The sequence below is a fragment of the Aedes aegypti genome, chromosome 3 (genome assembly GCF_002204515.2).
Source record: "Aedes aegypti strain LVP_AGWG chromosome 3, AaegL5.0 Primary Assembly, whole genome shotgun sequence".
Lineage (NCBI taxonomy): Eukaryota > Metazoa > Arthropoda > Insecta > Diptera > Culicidae > Aedes > Aedes aegypti.
The window spans coordinates 343,718,203-343,735,161 of record NC_035109.1 but is presented as its reverse complement, the minus strand read 5'-3'; the positions used below and the strand labels follow the sequence as shown (position 1 = coordinate 343,735,161).

Below are 16,959 nucleotides of genomic sequence, written 5' to 3'. Positions count from 1 at the left end.
ATAATATTTGTCAGCAATTCTGTTTGTATTACCATTGGAAACAAAAGCAATGGTCTGTCAATTCTCACAACAAATACATGGACAATAGTGTCAACATTGCATTCTTATTGCAGTTGGTTTAGAATATTGGATTTATGAAATATTATATTGCGTCTGTCATTGACATAAATGTGAACTTCTCATTTTTCTAGAATCTATGACATAAGATCGAAAGGGCAAAAGTTCGAGGAGGAATAAAAAGGGGATAATAGGTCAAAAATCTTTTTTCGATAATTATATAATTTCCCATAATGCAAATCACTTTCAACCTTTGGTCTATTTGACCTTTTGCATTTTCGACCATTTGTCTTGTCTTCCTTTTGTCTTTCGATTTATTGTCCTTTCGACCTTTTGTCTTTCGATCGCTTGTTCCCATACTAAGTCAGAAAGATGAAAATTTAAATTTCGGCCTCGGCTTGTAAATTTTTAGGTCTAGAGCTGTCTAGAATATAATCTACAAGATATTGACACTAGATTTTTGCAACATTTTCATCTTAATTCGTTTCAACAGTTCACCTCACCAAAATTTATTAATGCATTTAAAATAATATTACGAATTACAAAATTAAAAAAAAAAGTTGCACTAGACCCCCCGATGGATTATTTTCATTTTAGCAACAAATGAAAGAGGGAGGTCTTGTTTTTCATTGGTCCAAATTTGAGACATGTCGATTTTTTTGTTATAAAGTTACATGAAAAAGACACCGTGTATTACTTAAAAAATCCCTTTAAAGAATTTTTTAACAAATTTCTAAGAGGAATCTTAAAAACTATTTGTGAAGGGTTGCATGTAATTATTGTCGAATGAATCTGTTCAGAAATTACTAAAAAGACCATAGACTCGAAATATCTTCAAAAATTATGGAGAAAATCATGGTTGAACTATTAAAAGAATTCGCAGTGACATTCCTGGAGAAAATTCACAAAAGAAATCTCGTGGAACATTTTTGAAGGAAGGCTTGAAGCAATTAGTGGAAGGATTTATTAAGATTTTCCTGGTAGAATTCGTTTAAACATCACTACAGGAATTCTAGAACATTGATTGGTGGAATTCCTGAAGAACTCCCTGGAAAAATGCGTAGACAATATTTCTGTAGAATTTCAGAGAAGAATCCAGGCACATTTTCCACTTCTTGATTTAGAAGACTCTATAAAAGAACTCAGAAAAAGAATCCGGAAGAGTTTTTGAAGGACCCCAATAAAAATCGTTTAAGAATATCCGGAAAATTTGTTGGAGGAATTTTTCGAATACTGGTTGAATCCCTGGAAGTCCCTGGACAACCTTACAGGTATTTCTGGGAGAATCCATGTAGCGATTCCTGAAGAAATCCATGAAGAGACACTGAAAAGAACTGATGAATGTTAAATTGGAGCAGTCCCTGTAGATATCACTAGATAGATTTTTTTAACAGATTTTGGAAAGATTCTGCGAGAAATACCTTGAGGATTTCCTGGAAAAATCCAAATGAAATAGCTGAAAGAATCCCTGGATAATCTACAGAGAGAACTTGTTCATCCCGGTGATTTTACTGTGTAAACCCTTCTCATAACACTGCGGAACACGTTTTTGTCTCAATCACCAAAATACCGCTATTTACTCGATTAAGGGTTGCTGAATCCATTGCCGTTTTCAAAAATATCATAGCACGTCCAGTTTTTGAGATATTGGCTGTTGAAAATGCAAAATTTTACTATATCAGCCAACTTGCATGCAAGTTTGCCAGCTTGTAAGGCAATATATTTGCTTAATTTGCTACAGAATTCAAACTTTGTGTGTATAACAATACTTATCAACAAAGTTCATAATAGATAGATGCTCAAAAGTTATTTTTTGGTGCTTAAGAAAAATATTGTATTTTGCCATATAAGAGAAACGAAGAGTTTTGTATGGAGACTGTAAGCATGTTGAAAAAATCGTTTTAATCTAAATGTTATCATGTGAATTCAACCAAATTATATCTAAAATGTTTTATATTCCACACCACTTAACATTACAGCATTGTTTTTTTTTTAAGAAATCCTCCGCTCATTCCTACACATTTTTTAAAGATCTCGTGTTACGCTTTTCCGAAAGTTTCTTCGCAAAATCCTGCGGGATATTATCCAGAGAAACAATTGATTTTTTATTCTTTTTTTTTCAATTATCTTAGCAATACTCTAGAAAATCTTGTAAGATTTCATCAAGAGTGAGTTATTCTTGCAATCCTGATTCATCAAAGGTGACTTAAGGACTTATACAAGTTTTAACATAAGTTACCCTAAGATTCATTTTGAATACGTCACGTGTTTCTTTTCAAAATTTCTCCGCTTTCTGGAAAATTTCATTCACAATTTCTTGGACAAATGCATAGAAAACTCCTGGAAGAATGATTGATTTTTTTTCTGAAATTGGAAATTGGATAAGCAATTTTAGGAGCAATCTCTGGAATAATTCCTAAAGGTATCCTTAGAGTTATTTTAAATTAAAATCTTAAAGAAATTCTGAAGGACAATATTGTGGAAAATCCTGAGTATTCCTTGAAAACATCTGGAGTAGTTTCTGGTTGAATATTCCCACATTTTTTAAACGGGAATCTTGGTGTTCTAAAAAAAACGAATAAAATCTTGAAGGACTGAGGTTTTTCTTGAAAAAAAAATCAGAAATAATAAATGAATGAACTCCTGTTGAAATCTCGGAGGCATTGTTTGTGGTAATTTCTGTAAAAATCCAGATTTTATTTTGAGATATCCAAAATGATTTTTTTTTTTGAGAAATTTCTTAGGAAAAATCGTGTAAAGATTTCATTGGAAATATACACTAAATCAACTTCTGAAGAAAAAAAAAAATCTCTCAAATAAAGTTATCTATCCATTCATCTAACCTGAAGCAATTATTTGTCGTAATGTCACGAGAAATTTCCAAAAGTTTTAGAAATATTCTCCGAGAAATGCCTGGTCGTTTGAATGCTCATCTCCTGGTTATTTTTCGATCTCGTTTTGTTTTGTTTCCTGATTACCGTTTGGTATTTTTTTCGTTTTTTTTTGTTATTGTTCAGTCTCTTTTTTCAGGAACGAGTTTTTCAAGTTTTATATTTTCAAGACACTTATTTAAATAACTTCAACTTTAAACATTCGTAACAATTATGTCTAACCCTCACTTTCCCACGACTTCAATCGACTTTTTGTTTACGAAAAAGCGTTTTTATAAGAGTTATAAACAAATAGGATTGCAAATAGGCTAAATTATTCAAAACCAGTCCAGAAAAAAAACTTGTTTTCCACGAAAAAAAAATGATTGTATATCAATAGTTTTACTATTGAAATAGTTAAAAGAGTGTTAGATTGATTTGATGTGTATAGAATTGTAATTATGTAACCATTGCATTCTATTTATCTGATTCAATTTGTGTTAAGATCGTTGAAAATCAATGGAGCTCCAACCAATGGTAGGGAAAGAGAATATAATATTGAATATTTAAGATATTTGAAAAATTTTAGTCAGAACTTAATGATATTTGTGAAAACATCGGTAAAAAAAAGCTTTTATTTTAACATATTGTCACAATTCCAAATAAAATTTTACTTTTGCGACCATGAAGCTGTCTTAGGTATCCAAAGGACCCATGGAAATGGATGGTGCATAATATTTTTGCACAAGAACGCAGTACTAAAAATCTTTCAAGAAGAAGCATACTGATGCACTTGAAAGTTCCGTTCATGATGATGAACAAAGCTCTTACAAAAGAATTAGAAGACTTCATCATTAGCAAATAAAATTCATTTGATTAAGATTTAATCTTTGGTATTGTTAGCTCGTTTTAATTGGAATAGCTTCAGCATGCGTTAAAATTGTTTAAAAGTGTATTAACTGTTATTCGATCAGAAGCACTTTATAATTTATCGTTGTTTTGTTTTAACTATACAACATTAGAGTTTTTTTTTTAAGCTGGGCCTAATTTATACGCCTACATTAAGTCCGCTATTCATGAACCACTGAATCTAATCTAATCTATTCCGAACTAATTTGATCGTTCGTTGAGCACCTATGGTAATCGACGAGTTTCGTTCAAATTTGTGGACCAGCTTCTATTGATTCAAATCAGCAAATTGGATATGGAATGGAGCTCGTTGTTTCCTTCTTTGACTGTTTTTCATAAGTATAGGCCACACTTAATCTGTATGTACTCGATAGTACAAGCAGGTGTTCATTGCCTATTACTCCAATGGAAACCCCAGTAATGCACACCTACTGCAAAATATCCCCTGAGGGCAACTCGTGGTCCCGATTGGTTCCGTACCACCCCCAACTATTGGACAAATCAAAGCACCCCGTGCCAAATGTCCCCGACGACCAGGCCAGAATCGATTCTCCAATTCCAACGGCAAGCGAGATTTTGTCCCGTGGCCACATTATTGGGTCGATTGGTCATTTTCGTTCGTCGTCGTCGTAGCTCATAAATCTCGGGCGTCGCAATAAGCCAGCAGCAGTTGATATGGGTTCGTGATGATTTATCGAGCTGATAAGGCACGCTTTGCCAGTCCTGGCCCTACCACACGTGGTCCATTCAGTTGAGGGCTAATATTGAACCGGGAGGGGTCCTATAGGGCCAAGGCGTGCTGGAATCGGAATTCGCACAAGGGTGACTAATTGGGTGACTCTCTGCACTGCACTATGAGCCGGAAATCAAAATTTCACGAAAAAATCCCAAAAACCTTTTTTAAACAATGCATAGAATTATTAAGCACATCGACTTCAGTGATTATCTGATTTCAGGCATTGCAGAATTCTTTCTCATTTGATTTCGAAGCACGATCAAATCAAGCGAAGATCTGTACCGCTCCATGTTGCCGATCATGGATCATGTTTCGCAAGCTGTAATAAACTTGATAAATAGCAGCAACGAACGAGAGCCCCAAAGAGAGAGCCATTTTTCTCACTTGTTCACCATTGGGGGTAGGTGTTTTATTTTACTGGCACGATAAACAATCCCCAATCATCCGATAGCAATAGTGTCCCCTAGGTTTGGAGCTTGTTCAGATGGGTTTTATCATGTGCTGCTATCCTCCCGATCTAATCAGAGCTGTAACAGTATACGAAAAACAGGCTCTCATAAGGTGCTGCAAATCATGATTGTTACAGACAGCAGAAAGTGAGAGATACTCTCAATTTTCTAAGAATCCATCCTCTGCTTCAATCACAACTTTCAAGAGTATATTTGAGATTGTAATACTTTTGATCGAGAAGATTTGATTTCCGTCCCATAGTGCACTGGTGCCAGGACTTGGAATTGGAGTTTGTTCGCGAAGCAGGGATTTACCGATAACGATCGCCCTTCCTTTTTCGCTAACAGCAGGGGTAGTTTGGCCCAACGAATGAACTAAAACTCAAAAGAACAATGTAATTTTCATTAACTTTCGCCTCGGATGGAGAAGGGCTGACTGGGTGAATGAAAAGCGCATTTTAATGGATGGGAAGTGTTTTATGGCATACTGCAGAGCCGGGCACAGCAATGGCCATAGGAATGAGATGATGAAGCTTTTCGGAGTGCGCGCTCGGCATAAGACTGATGGCTGCGTACATTTTTGTACGAGAAATGTAAATTAATACTGCGCTACTGGACGGCCGGGTGAAACATTTGCATTTTGATGTACTGCGAATTTTTTCGTGGATAATTTTATTGAGAATGCTTTTGAAGTAGGGTTTTAATTGAGGATCGCGTTGTAGTTTGTGTGTTAAAACAATTGAATGTACAATTCTGAGTTCCGTTTGATCTTCCGACCTTGACGCTTGCTTCTGCGGGAGCGGGTGACGAGGGCAGGATCAAACATGTCGCGCGTCGGTCGAGTAAAGTGAAAAAATGCCGCGTCCGATTAGTTCCTTTTTGATCTTTCGACGTTGACGCTTGCTCCTGGGCAGTGCGTCAAGAAAGCCCGAGCAGTCGTCAGTTGTTTTCCCTCTCGGGTCGCGCACCTGTTTTCTCTGAGTGCTTTTATATAGCCGAGCAAACGAGTGAAGCTGAAAGTGGATTGTTGCTGCTCAAGGATGACGGATCAATTGGTGAGCTCGTTTCATGCTACTATTTCTAATCTTTAAAATATGTATGACTGCACCTTTAATCGTTACAACGGTGAGACGTAAATATGATTTTTCAACAAACTATGAAAGGTTCGTCACTGTGAGTGTCGACATAAACTCTGATTCATTAATTATTTATGTCTTATTTAATTTTTTTTTTTTTTTCAAAAAACCTTCTTTCTTTTACCTTTATTTTTGTAATTAAAAAAATAACTTTGAATGGTTCGACACTTCGAGTGTAGACTTGCGAAAGGTTCACTTTATTCAACATACTTTGAAAGGTTCGTCACGTCAAGTGTCGGCATAATTTTTCTCTACATAGATATTGTTTATATCAAATGAAAATATTATATTCACATATTAGCATGTTTATATCTCACCAATAATTATTTATCATGGTCTAATCGCTTATCAAAGTGAATCCTGTGACCCAACGATCCTCCCCATTAACAAACATCCCTCCCAGTAACCTTTGTGGAGATGCAGAGGCAAACACGGTCTCCAAATAGCAAAGGTTACACACTAACATTCCTTCCCCCAATCCCACCTGACTGCAAGGACGTGGCCGGCGCCGTTATTGACCATGTAAATAGAGGCACTGAATTATGCACACTGAAGAAGATTATGGCCAATCCCAGCCGATCTTCTAGTTGATTCTTTGTGCATTTTCACTGACTTCGGTCAATCACGGAATAGCAACCATTGATATGTGTAGTCAGTCTAAGCTAAGCTAAGCTAAAACAATTGAATGTACAATTCTTTGAATAAACTTCAATATTTCATCACATGTGTTCATGAAACAGTTACATCAACAACTTTGCAAGTTGGAAAAGCCATTATCGTAAATTTGTCGTCCACTTTGTTGCAATCGACTTCAATGGATTCGTTTCCGTTACCACTTCAGGGTTTACCTATGATCAGGATGTTGAGTACAAGTTCAAAACCGGAGTCCATCGATTTGACGAGATAAGTATGGCTTAAGAATCGACACACAGAAGCGTGTTCGAAAAAATTGCCAACTAGTTATTATCTCCACCTTCGAGGGGCACACGAGAGCACCACAAACCAGTTCCCATCCTCCTGTGCTGTCAATATTTACTGCCCCCGAGGGGAAACCGGAGCACGGGCTTTAATTACTTTAGGAAGTCATATCTCAGCGTCAGGTGTGCCAGGTTTACTTGTCTTTTTTTTTATTTTTCTGCTCTCTGCAGCAGGTCATGTCAAATCAGAGAGGAATCAATAATTGCTGCCGCTGGCGATGAGTTTGAATAGTGTCCATCTGTATCTGTTTTAAATCTTGTGTTATAAAGCCTGTCCACGTTAAATTTCGGACACCCAAATAATGGCAGCAAAAAAAAGTTACTCATAATTCAACAAAACAATTGTTTATTTCAGAATAAAAGAGTTATATCTACAAAATAAACAGTTGACAAGGATGTTAATCCTTCTTTCTGTAAAATTCTCGAACTTTCTGTGGTACACCCGCCATCCGTGTCCGAAATTTATCGTGGACAGGCTTTAGCTTCTTATTAATAGTTAACACAGCGCAACAAAAATGAAATTCTTGCGAGTCTCAAGAATCATGTGTCTTTAGTAGATTTCGGATTGCTAAATCTGATGCCGTTCTCAGAAATTTTCCAGCATATCACAATTTTTAGCTACAGTTTGCCAAAGTTGTGTAAATCACTGGTTTTATTGTCGTTTGCTTAAAATTTAAAGTATGATTTATCATACTTTTTTATGATCCAATTAATCAAACATGCAAAACATCGAAAAGCTAAACATGACATATAATTTGCAATTGGATTAGATGGACAAATTGATGTTAAGATTTGCGAAAAAGTTACACGTCTTCTCAGTGCGAATCGAACTCACGACTCCCTGATCTCTAGTTAGGGCGCGTTACCCCTACGCCATGAGAGGACTCATGAACGCAGAAGTTAACCTGAATTCGATTTCAGCTCAATAATCACGTGGTCCTTTATCGCAAAGTGCACTTCTTTCGGAAGAAATAGATGCCCATCCAAACACAACGCTTTCTATATATATCCAATGCCTTGCCCGAGAGCGCATTATTTTTTAGGTAATGAAATAGCACACAACACTAGCCAGCAACTGTACTGGCTGAGGTTTCTATTGTGTGGGCTTTCAATGGGTCGCGACGTTCTCAAACTACCGGTTACGGAACATGAGTCCGTTGCTCGATACTTGTTTTTAATTATGAATCGTGGTCGTGAGTTTGATTTTCACTGAGAAGACATGTAACTTTTTCGCAAATCTTCACATCAATTTGTCCATCTAATCCAATTGCAAATTATATGTAATGTTTAGCTTTTCGGTAGTTGTTAAACTTCCACTCGGCTGGTTAGCCGTAAACCACGATTCATAATTAAAAACAAGTATGCAAAATATAATTTAAACTTTCCTTTCAGTTATAACTTGGTTGAAATTACACAATTAAATTAAGATCAAATCGATTTTTCCTACATGCTTGCACTCTCCACAATTTTTTTTTTGTAGTAGTCAATTCAAAAAACTAGTTTTTTCAGTAAATTTAAAAAACCAAAATATGGGCTGTGTATTGAGAATATTTCAAATGATTCCTCAAATTCGTTTTGTGTTTCAGTTTCTCTAGATTTTTTTTATTTCCCCAGCATTTCATCGAAGGATTACTGCAGTTCTTCCAAATGAATTTGTCAATAATAATCTATAGAATTTTCAAAACTTCATTTAAGGTTTCACACCAGTTACTAGAAATCATCCGTTCATTTCTACACAATTTCTAAGAGATTTCGTTTCAAGGAGTTCCTTTACAGAGATTAAAAATTTCTTTTATCTTAGCAATTATTCTAGATCTTCTAATGTTTTGTCAAGAGTTCCTCTAGAAATACTTGTTTTTACTAAAATTTGTTTCATAAATTCGTAACGAAAAACTTCTGGAAGAATGCTTGAATTAACTTTTGAGGTTCTTCTCGAAAAATCTCTCAGATATTACTTACTGGAGGAAATTCTCTGGAATAATTTCTGAAGGTATTCTTTTAGAAATTTCTAGTTAAAATCTTTGAAAAATTCTAAAGGACAATGCTGTGAGAAACCTTGAGCATTCCGTGGAGGCATCTCTGCAGAAGTTTCTGGTTGAATTTTCCAACATGTTCAATCTTCGGGCTGTCGCGCTGTTGTACTTTGTACAACAGTTGTGATTTATATACTATCATTTTGCTACAAAGATATCTATCGACACCAAACCAAAATGTATTCCTCAAGAATCTTCTTAAGAACAATACCCGACAGTTTTTATTTACAGTATGGCCCTTTATAATACGGTAAAATCAACAAATGTACATGGAAGTCGCATAATAATGAACGCACTATATACGGTTCGAGGAAACCGCAGTTTGAAATCGTTATATCTTAAAATCCAGATAATATAGTAACTTGGGGTCTTTATTAAAGTTTTTCTGGAGGTAAAGCGCTATATGATGGTACCTCATTTAGTTCAGAATTTGACCGCTAGGTGGCACTAGTGGGCATGGAAGTTTTACTTTTGTTTTGCAGATATTTCAGGATCCTGACTATTTAGAAGGATGTCGTTTTCGGCAAAGTTGTTTAGTAAGCTAAGGACTATCATTTTTCGAGCTAGTTGATTCAAAATTTTACCACTAGGAGGCGCTAGTGAGCATGAAACTTTTGTTTGCAAATATCTCAGGAGCCTGACCACTTAGAAAGATAGTGTCTTCGGCAAAGTAGTTCAGTAGCTCAAGGGCTATCATTATTGGAGCCAAGAAATAGGGTATTTTGCCACCAGGCGGCGCTAGTGAGCATGACATTTTTGGATTTTTGTTTTGCGGATTCTGCAGGATCTCGACTTTTTAGACAGGCACATTCGGCAAAGTTGTTCAGAAGCTCATGGACTATCATTATTTTGCAAAATCTCGAACTTTAAGAATTAAACAAAAAATAATTTGAGCTACTGAACAACTCTGCCGAATACACCATCTTTCTAAGTGATCAGGCTCCTGAGATATTTGCAAAACAAATGTTTTATGCTCACTAGCGCCGCCTAGTGGCAAAATTTTGAATCAACTAGCTCAAACAATGATAGTCCTTGAGTTACCGAACAACTTTGCCGAAGACGTCATCTTTCTAAGTGGTCAGGATCATGAGATCTGAGAAACAAAAGTTTCATGCTCACTAGCGCCGCCTAGTGGCAAAATCCCGAATTTATTGGCTATAACAATAATAGCCCTTAAGCTACTAAACAATTTTACCGAAGACGTCATCTTTCTAAGTGGTCATACTTCTGGGATATTCGCAAAACCAAGGGTGTTGTACAAAGTACAACGCGCGACTACTCGCGTTACAAAAAATCGCGCGACGACTGAAAGGTTAAAAAGGGAGCCCTGGAGGATGTTCTAAGAAAATCGATTAGAGAATCACCGGAGAAAAACATTTAGAACTAAAGACTTCCTTGAAAAATATCTGAATTTATACATGAAGTAATTCCTGATAGAATCTCTAAGGTAATTTCTGTGGCTATTTTCGGAACGATTCGGGTAGTACTTTGAGATTTACAAAACAAAATTTTTGGTAAAATTCCTTAGGGAAATTCATTAAGTGATTTTTTTTTGACCTGATGATGAAAAATGCAAATCTCATACATTAAAATACCTATGCATTTATTCAACCTGAAGTAATCTTCGGAGCTATATCTGAATCCCAGACAAACAGACATTGTCCATCATTCACCTTTTTAACGGCCGATTCAAATATATGGTATGCATCGTTTTTGTTCGTATTTGACGTTTACACACTACCGCCATCTGTTGGACGATCGGCCAAATACACGGATTTTAGCAATGGGCGTACATGTCTTCGTGACTATGATTTTATGTCTGGATCTTCGGGCAAATATCTGAGATAACATCTGATGAAATTCCTTAAGAAAGTAATTGAATCGAGGAATGTCTCGAGGAATCGAAAAAAAGAAATATTATTAGCGAAATGTCAGGTCTGATTCCATAAAGAATCAAACTACTTCCTCCTGATTCCTAATGGAATTCCTGATACTTCTATAAATCGTTCAGAAACATCAGAAAATGAACGAATCTTGTACAAGTTTTTAATAAAATTTGTAAACATAAAAAAAAGAACAATTTGCTGAATAAAAATGATACATTAAAAAACAAACATTTATAAGAAATGAGTTTTACAATTAAAATAGTTGTATCCTCAATGTTTTAACGAACTGTTTGAGTTGTTTAATTTCTACAAAATATTCATAAGAAATTTGGTAATAATATATTTTATTTCATTTTGTCTAATGTTTCAATTAAATTATCTACAATATCCCAAATTTCCTCGAAAACGCGATTAGTTTTTATTTTACAATATATATACACTGTTTTTTACCATACGAAGGTTGTCCAATATATGAAGAGATTTCCACAAATTCTGTCAAAAGTATAGAGAAAAAAAAGTTTTGCGAAATATTTCCTTAAACATTAACTATACATTTACAAAATGTCTGTAAAGATAATTCATTGTTATTAAATACGGAGTACCCCCGGTAGTTTGAACGCTTTAATTTGACCCCCACTAAGCTGCACAAAAATTAAATGGAATATTGTGGTACAGAACGCAAAATCAACACAAAACAGCCAATCAAATAGGTACCGCTCAAATTAGCGGGGTGCATGGTGTCTGGTTAAGGGCCTTTTATCATTTCGACCTTATGTCTTTGGATTTTGTGTACTTTTGACGTTTTGTTGTTGACTTTTTAAGGTTAATCCTAAAAATCTGCAAAACTTCTTTAGAAAAGTCTGATCAATTTCTATATATTTTGGAAAAAAATGTACGACGCTGTGAAAACTCCATGTTGACTCATGGAACAGCTTTCCAAAGGATTCCTGTTATATTTAGTCTCTTAAACATGACTGATGGATATTGAAATCAATGTTTGGAAAGTCAAGGTGCTAAACTTTAGAATAAATGATATGCTCTTTTTTAGCATATCGGTAGACCAAATAAACTTTCCTGAAAATTATTTTGTCGATCGATCAATTTATAGAAAAATATCATTTCTTATGGAAATTTTTATTGTTATAAGTTTTGTTCAGAAGTTTTCCAATATTTTTTAGGAGTGTTCTTGAAGAAATGCAATTTTATGCAAACTTCGTACAACATTTCAAATAATAAGCTTCTAAATTTAAAATACATCTTATAAACGTGGGACGTGTTTGTTGCTGAGGTTAGAACAAATACTTCTCAGGCCGAGCATCTGGGATCGAATTCCATCCCCTAGATAATCATGTATGACCTTAAGGTCATAGTAACGACTTCCTTCGAAATCGAAGTAAAGGCGTTTGTCCTGAGATGAACTTGCCTAGGGTTGAAAATCTCGTAGATGAAGATGAAAATAACGTCATTTATATTACAGTCAACCCTTCTTAACTCGACATTCCACATCTCGATATGGAGATAGAGAACCATAGAAAAGTTTGTCAATGGTTCTTTGAAACACAGGTGCACTGATATTGTATTTCATAACTCGTTATCTCCCTGATTCCATAAAGAGTTATAAAGAGTTTACTGTATTAAGAAATGTTTACGAATAATGCAATTGTTTACAGTATTATAGAACTCGCTAAATAAATGCTTGTTTTTTTCCATTAAATTTCTACAAAATTTAAAAAATCGCAAAAAAATCAACATATATGTTAAAAATAATGTAATTTGTACGTTAAAATACAGTCAACTCTCCATAACTCGATATTGAAGAGACCATCGAGTTAAGTTGGAGAGGTTTATCGAGTTACAGCACACACAACCAGTGCAACTGCGATCCGAAGGGACCACCAAGTTAGCCATGATATATATCGAGTAAGAGAGAGAGTTAACTGTATCCCTAATTTATGATTTTATTATTTGTTTTAAGAAGTACACGATTTCTATAAATTTTCTTTTTTTTTACAAACATATCAGCACAAGACTTCTTAGGTTTTCCAACCAGAATCCAATAAACAAATCCAATCCTATACATCATAAGAAAACTTAAGGAAAGCTCAGTTTGTACTCAATTTTAACTTCACAAATTTCTCTCCTCCTTTCAGGTAATTGATCACCCGTGACATCACCGTTCATCGCTCCGGAAACGACTGAGCCAGCACCCTCCTCAAAAGGACCGACGAGCGCCGATGATCGGCGCTATAAAGAATGACTCGGCTCATCCACTCAATTACGCTAATAGGTATGCATTCATTCACCCCACATCTTCGTGCTCATAATCCCAATTTAATCCACCGTCGGCACTTGTACTTTACGCGAGCGAGCGCCTGTTTTGTTTTACCTCAGAACAAATTCTAAATCCAATTAAAATTCATAACCAAATTGGTCGTAAATCGTTGTTGCCAAAACAGTTTACCACCACCTCCCCAGCCAGTGCCAACACTTCTCAATCGCTGCTAAGTCAACCAATCAATTGTTGCGAGAGTTGACTAAGGAATAAATTCCGCGGAAAGTTCCACATCCTTGCAGTGGTGCACTGAAGAAAGATGTCGGGGTAAATTCGAATGATTTTCCTGATGTTGGTGTTTCTGTCTAAATTAGTTAATTTTCTAACAATTTCCCTACATGGTAAACTAAGAAGGGTGAAACAAATTGATAAACCATTAACTCAGTTAATCAAAACCATCCGAATTCCAGCTGTCGATTCGTTTCAGTGTTCTTGCCGTCACACGAGCGCGCGTATCGCATCCGCATCGCAGAAGATAATCAGCGGAAGTTCTGATTTTTATGAGTTCATTTCTTTTATGATTCCTGACTTTGTTCGAGATCGAGAACAATAGCCGGGGGGTGGTGATGAGAGTGGGGAGGGGACGCCAAACTTCCATCATCATCATTTTTGAGCCCATTTTCGCGTTGCAATCTGGGGCACCATTGAAACAAAAAGTTGACGGCTGGTTTTTTTTTCTCTGTCTCTCTCTCTCTCTCTCTCTCGAAGGGTAGGGATCTGCTTTATGACTATGAAAAACCGATACGTTTGTTTTAACGGCCAAAAGTTATCCTCCCGGGGTTGGGGAGGGTGTAGGACGCTCCCTGCAGGAACTCAATACATGGGTAGAAGAACAAGTTGAATGATTTTTTGCGTCGATTTTTTTCGGAATGAGCCTTCGCCACATGGAGGGTCGTTGAAATCGGCGAATTTATTGAGTCAATTTTTTTTTATAAATCGACTGTTGGGCCCCAACCCGGATCATGGTTGCCTATGGTGGCAACTGGCGACAAAATGGAGAGAATGTAATCTTGTCTTCGGTCATTTGTCCCGAGGGGGATCGAAGGCGATCGAAATAAACAACAATAAGCAGCTAATTGGAAATTCGGCTTTAGAGATTATTAAGCTTCTTATGATGGTGAATAAAGAGATGGAAGTTTTAGGGTGAATGACATGATTCTTTGTGCTTTCAATATAAAAAATAATGAGCAGCGTTACTTTTGGGTGTAGGCAAAAGATTATGGCTTGCAAATGACGCTCAACATTGACCTAAAAAACAAAACAAATCCTGTCATATAATTTTCATAATAGAATCAAGAGGTTTCAATGAAAAGTACGTGACTTATAATTATTTAGATTTTTTTCTGTGTGTTTACTTAGAAATTGTTTCCATTCTTCATAATACACGACTCACTCAATAAAATACTTCAACATTTTTTAATCCATCATGATAAGCGTCACTCTCAATGTCAAAATGTTTCAAAACTTACTTAAAATTTTCAACAAATCTCATGTCAACAATAAACTTCTTAAACAAGCAAAACTTCCACACGTGGTCCCCCAACTTTACCATTCCAAAGCGTATCTCACTGTCAAAACTCTTCCAGTTGTCAAAGCTGTATCGTCTTCTGAAGGACCAACAAACAGACTTCAAACATTACCCAGAATCCAGAAAGCAGTCAAATTTTGCAAACAGAAACAGTTAGATTCCGAAAACGAACCACTCTTCGGCATCATGCAGTCTGGCAGACAGAGGCAAACACAGTTCAATAAGCAGCTCCCAGTGGGGCCAATCGGGGTACCTAGCAGAAGCCACTATCGGACTTCTAATTGATTCAATGCTCGGCAGCACGTAGAGCTGCTCGGATAAACATCCATCCAGGAAAGAAACGACTTTTTCCATCTTTTGCGTCTTGCTGCGTCCGGGATGGTCCCCTTTCCGAGATGTGCATTACTCAATTAGGTACACCTCGCCCGCACGCACGTTTCACAGAGGTTCAGTTTTTCGAAAAGCTGGCAAAACCGCAAATTTTCTAACATAACAAAACAAGGTCTTCAACCCTAAATCATGTTCCACAACACCTTTTAAGGCAAAAAATCAGAAAATATTCAGTGGGCGAAATGTTTGCCCTGAGTTTCGAAATCTGGACCACCGTGCACCCATTGCCTTCCAGGAAACCCAAACGGACCCGGATAATGTCACATCACGGGAAGCGCCTGGAGGCTTCCCCTACTGTTGTCGGTCTGTCCGTCCGTCCGTCCGTCCGTCCGTCTGTCTGTGGGAATTGGGGGAATACCATCTGGGGAGACTGCATAGTACCGAGCTGCCTTCAAACGGAGTACGTAGACTGTAGATCAGACCATCCCTCAGTTGGACGATGCAACAACAGCAACCAGCAGCAAAGCACCGGCAGAATGGAAAAATCGGAACCAAGAGAGCAATCAGCATTAATGGCGTATCGATAATGGCGATGCTAATGGTTGTTTTGCCCTCATTACTGTCGTCGTCCCCAGTTGCTGTACTGTGTAGATGTGGGCACTGCACTCATTCGGTACAGTCTTGAAGTCGTGCTGAAAGGATGTGTGATCACAACGAAAGCAAATTGAAGCGATCTAATTCTTGGATTCAAGATTCAGAATATCTACGATATGACTGCAGAAATTCGTAGATTTGATCATGGACTTTTTTATTTTAAAACTCTCTTTTCAGTCACTTCAGTTGAAATTTATTGTTCGTTACCTTGCTCATTAGATAGCTCCGACTTTATTCAACTGTAACTATTTGATAATCAAAAGATAACTTGTAAATTGTAAATTTTCATCAATCAATCCCATTCCCAAGTAACGGCTGCCTAACTTTCTCTCCACGACAGGAATTGAATTCTGAGAGAATTGAGAGTATCTCTCACTAATCTCTCTCTGTAACAATCATGATTCGCAACAAATCGTGAGAGTCTGTTTATCGTCTTCTGCTACAGCTCTTATTGTGCCGGAGGATAACAGTGATAAACCCATCTAAACAAGCTCCAAAGCAAGGAGGCACTATTGTTAGAGCATTTTCGGGGATTGTTTATCATGTCAGTAAAGTAAAATACATACCCCGAATGATAAATAGGCAATAAAGTTTTATCATCGCTCTATCTCTGGGGCTCTCTTTCGCAGCTGATATTTATCAAGTTGGTTACAGTCATATTACCGATTATGGAACAATACAGATACGATGTTTTTTTTATCGCTTGCTTGCATCATGCTTCGAAATCATTCGAGAACGAATTTTGCAATGACTGCTCCACAACGAACATAAGTGCTATGGAGTGGCTTGAAGTCGTATCATGTTTCAATTGAATCCCTTGAGATTTGTGAGAGAAGCACCCCAGGTATTGGGTGAATGAGTTCAGATTTGCGAAATAGAAAAAAATGCAGTTACTTTGGGCAATGCGACGAACTCAATTTCTTTCGATGAATCATGAAACTGATACTAGGAACTTCGAGGTTTACTTTGAACGTTGCTCAATAGAAGGCTAGGTAATTTGAGAAGAAATTTCTAGATTGCAGTTTCTGATAGGCTTTCAAGATATTCGATTAATTTTCTCTT

At 36.6% G+C, this 16,959-nt stretch overlaps 1 protein-coding gene across 3 annotated transcripts in view; it reads left to right on the top strand.

The window, feature by feature from the left end:
• LOC5579127 (nephrin) overlaps window positions 1–16,959 on the top strand; it is a 655,956-nt gene that overhangs the window by 122,704 nt on the left and 516,293 nt on the right. For all 3 annotated transcript variants that reach the window (XM_021849148.1, XM_021849147.1, XM_021849146.1), the window contains exon 2: window positions 13,204–13,340. In XM_021849148.1, coding sequence (XP_021704840.1) covers window positions 13,307–13,340 — 34 coding nt within the window. In that variant the 5' untranslated portion in view covers window positions 13,204–13,306. The remainder of the gene's footprint in view (window positions 1–13,203; window positions 13,341–16,959) is intronic.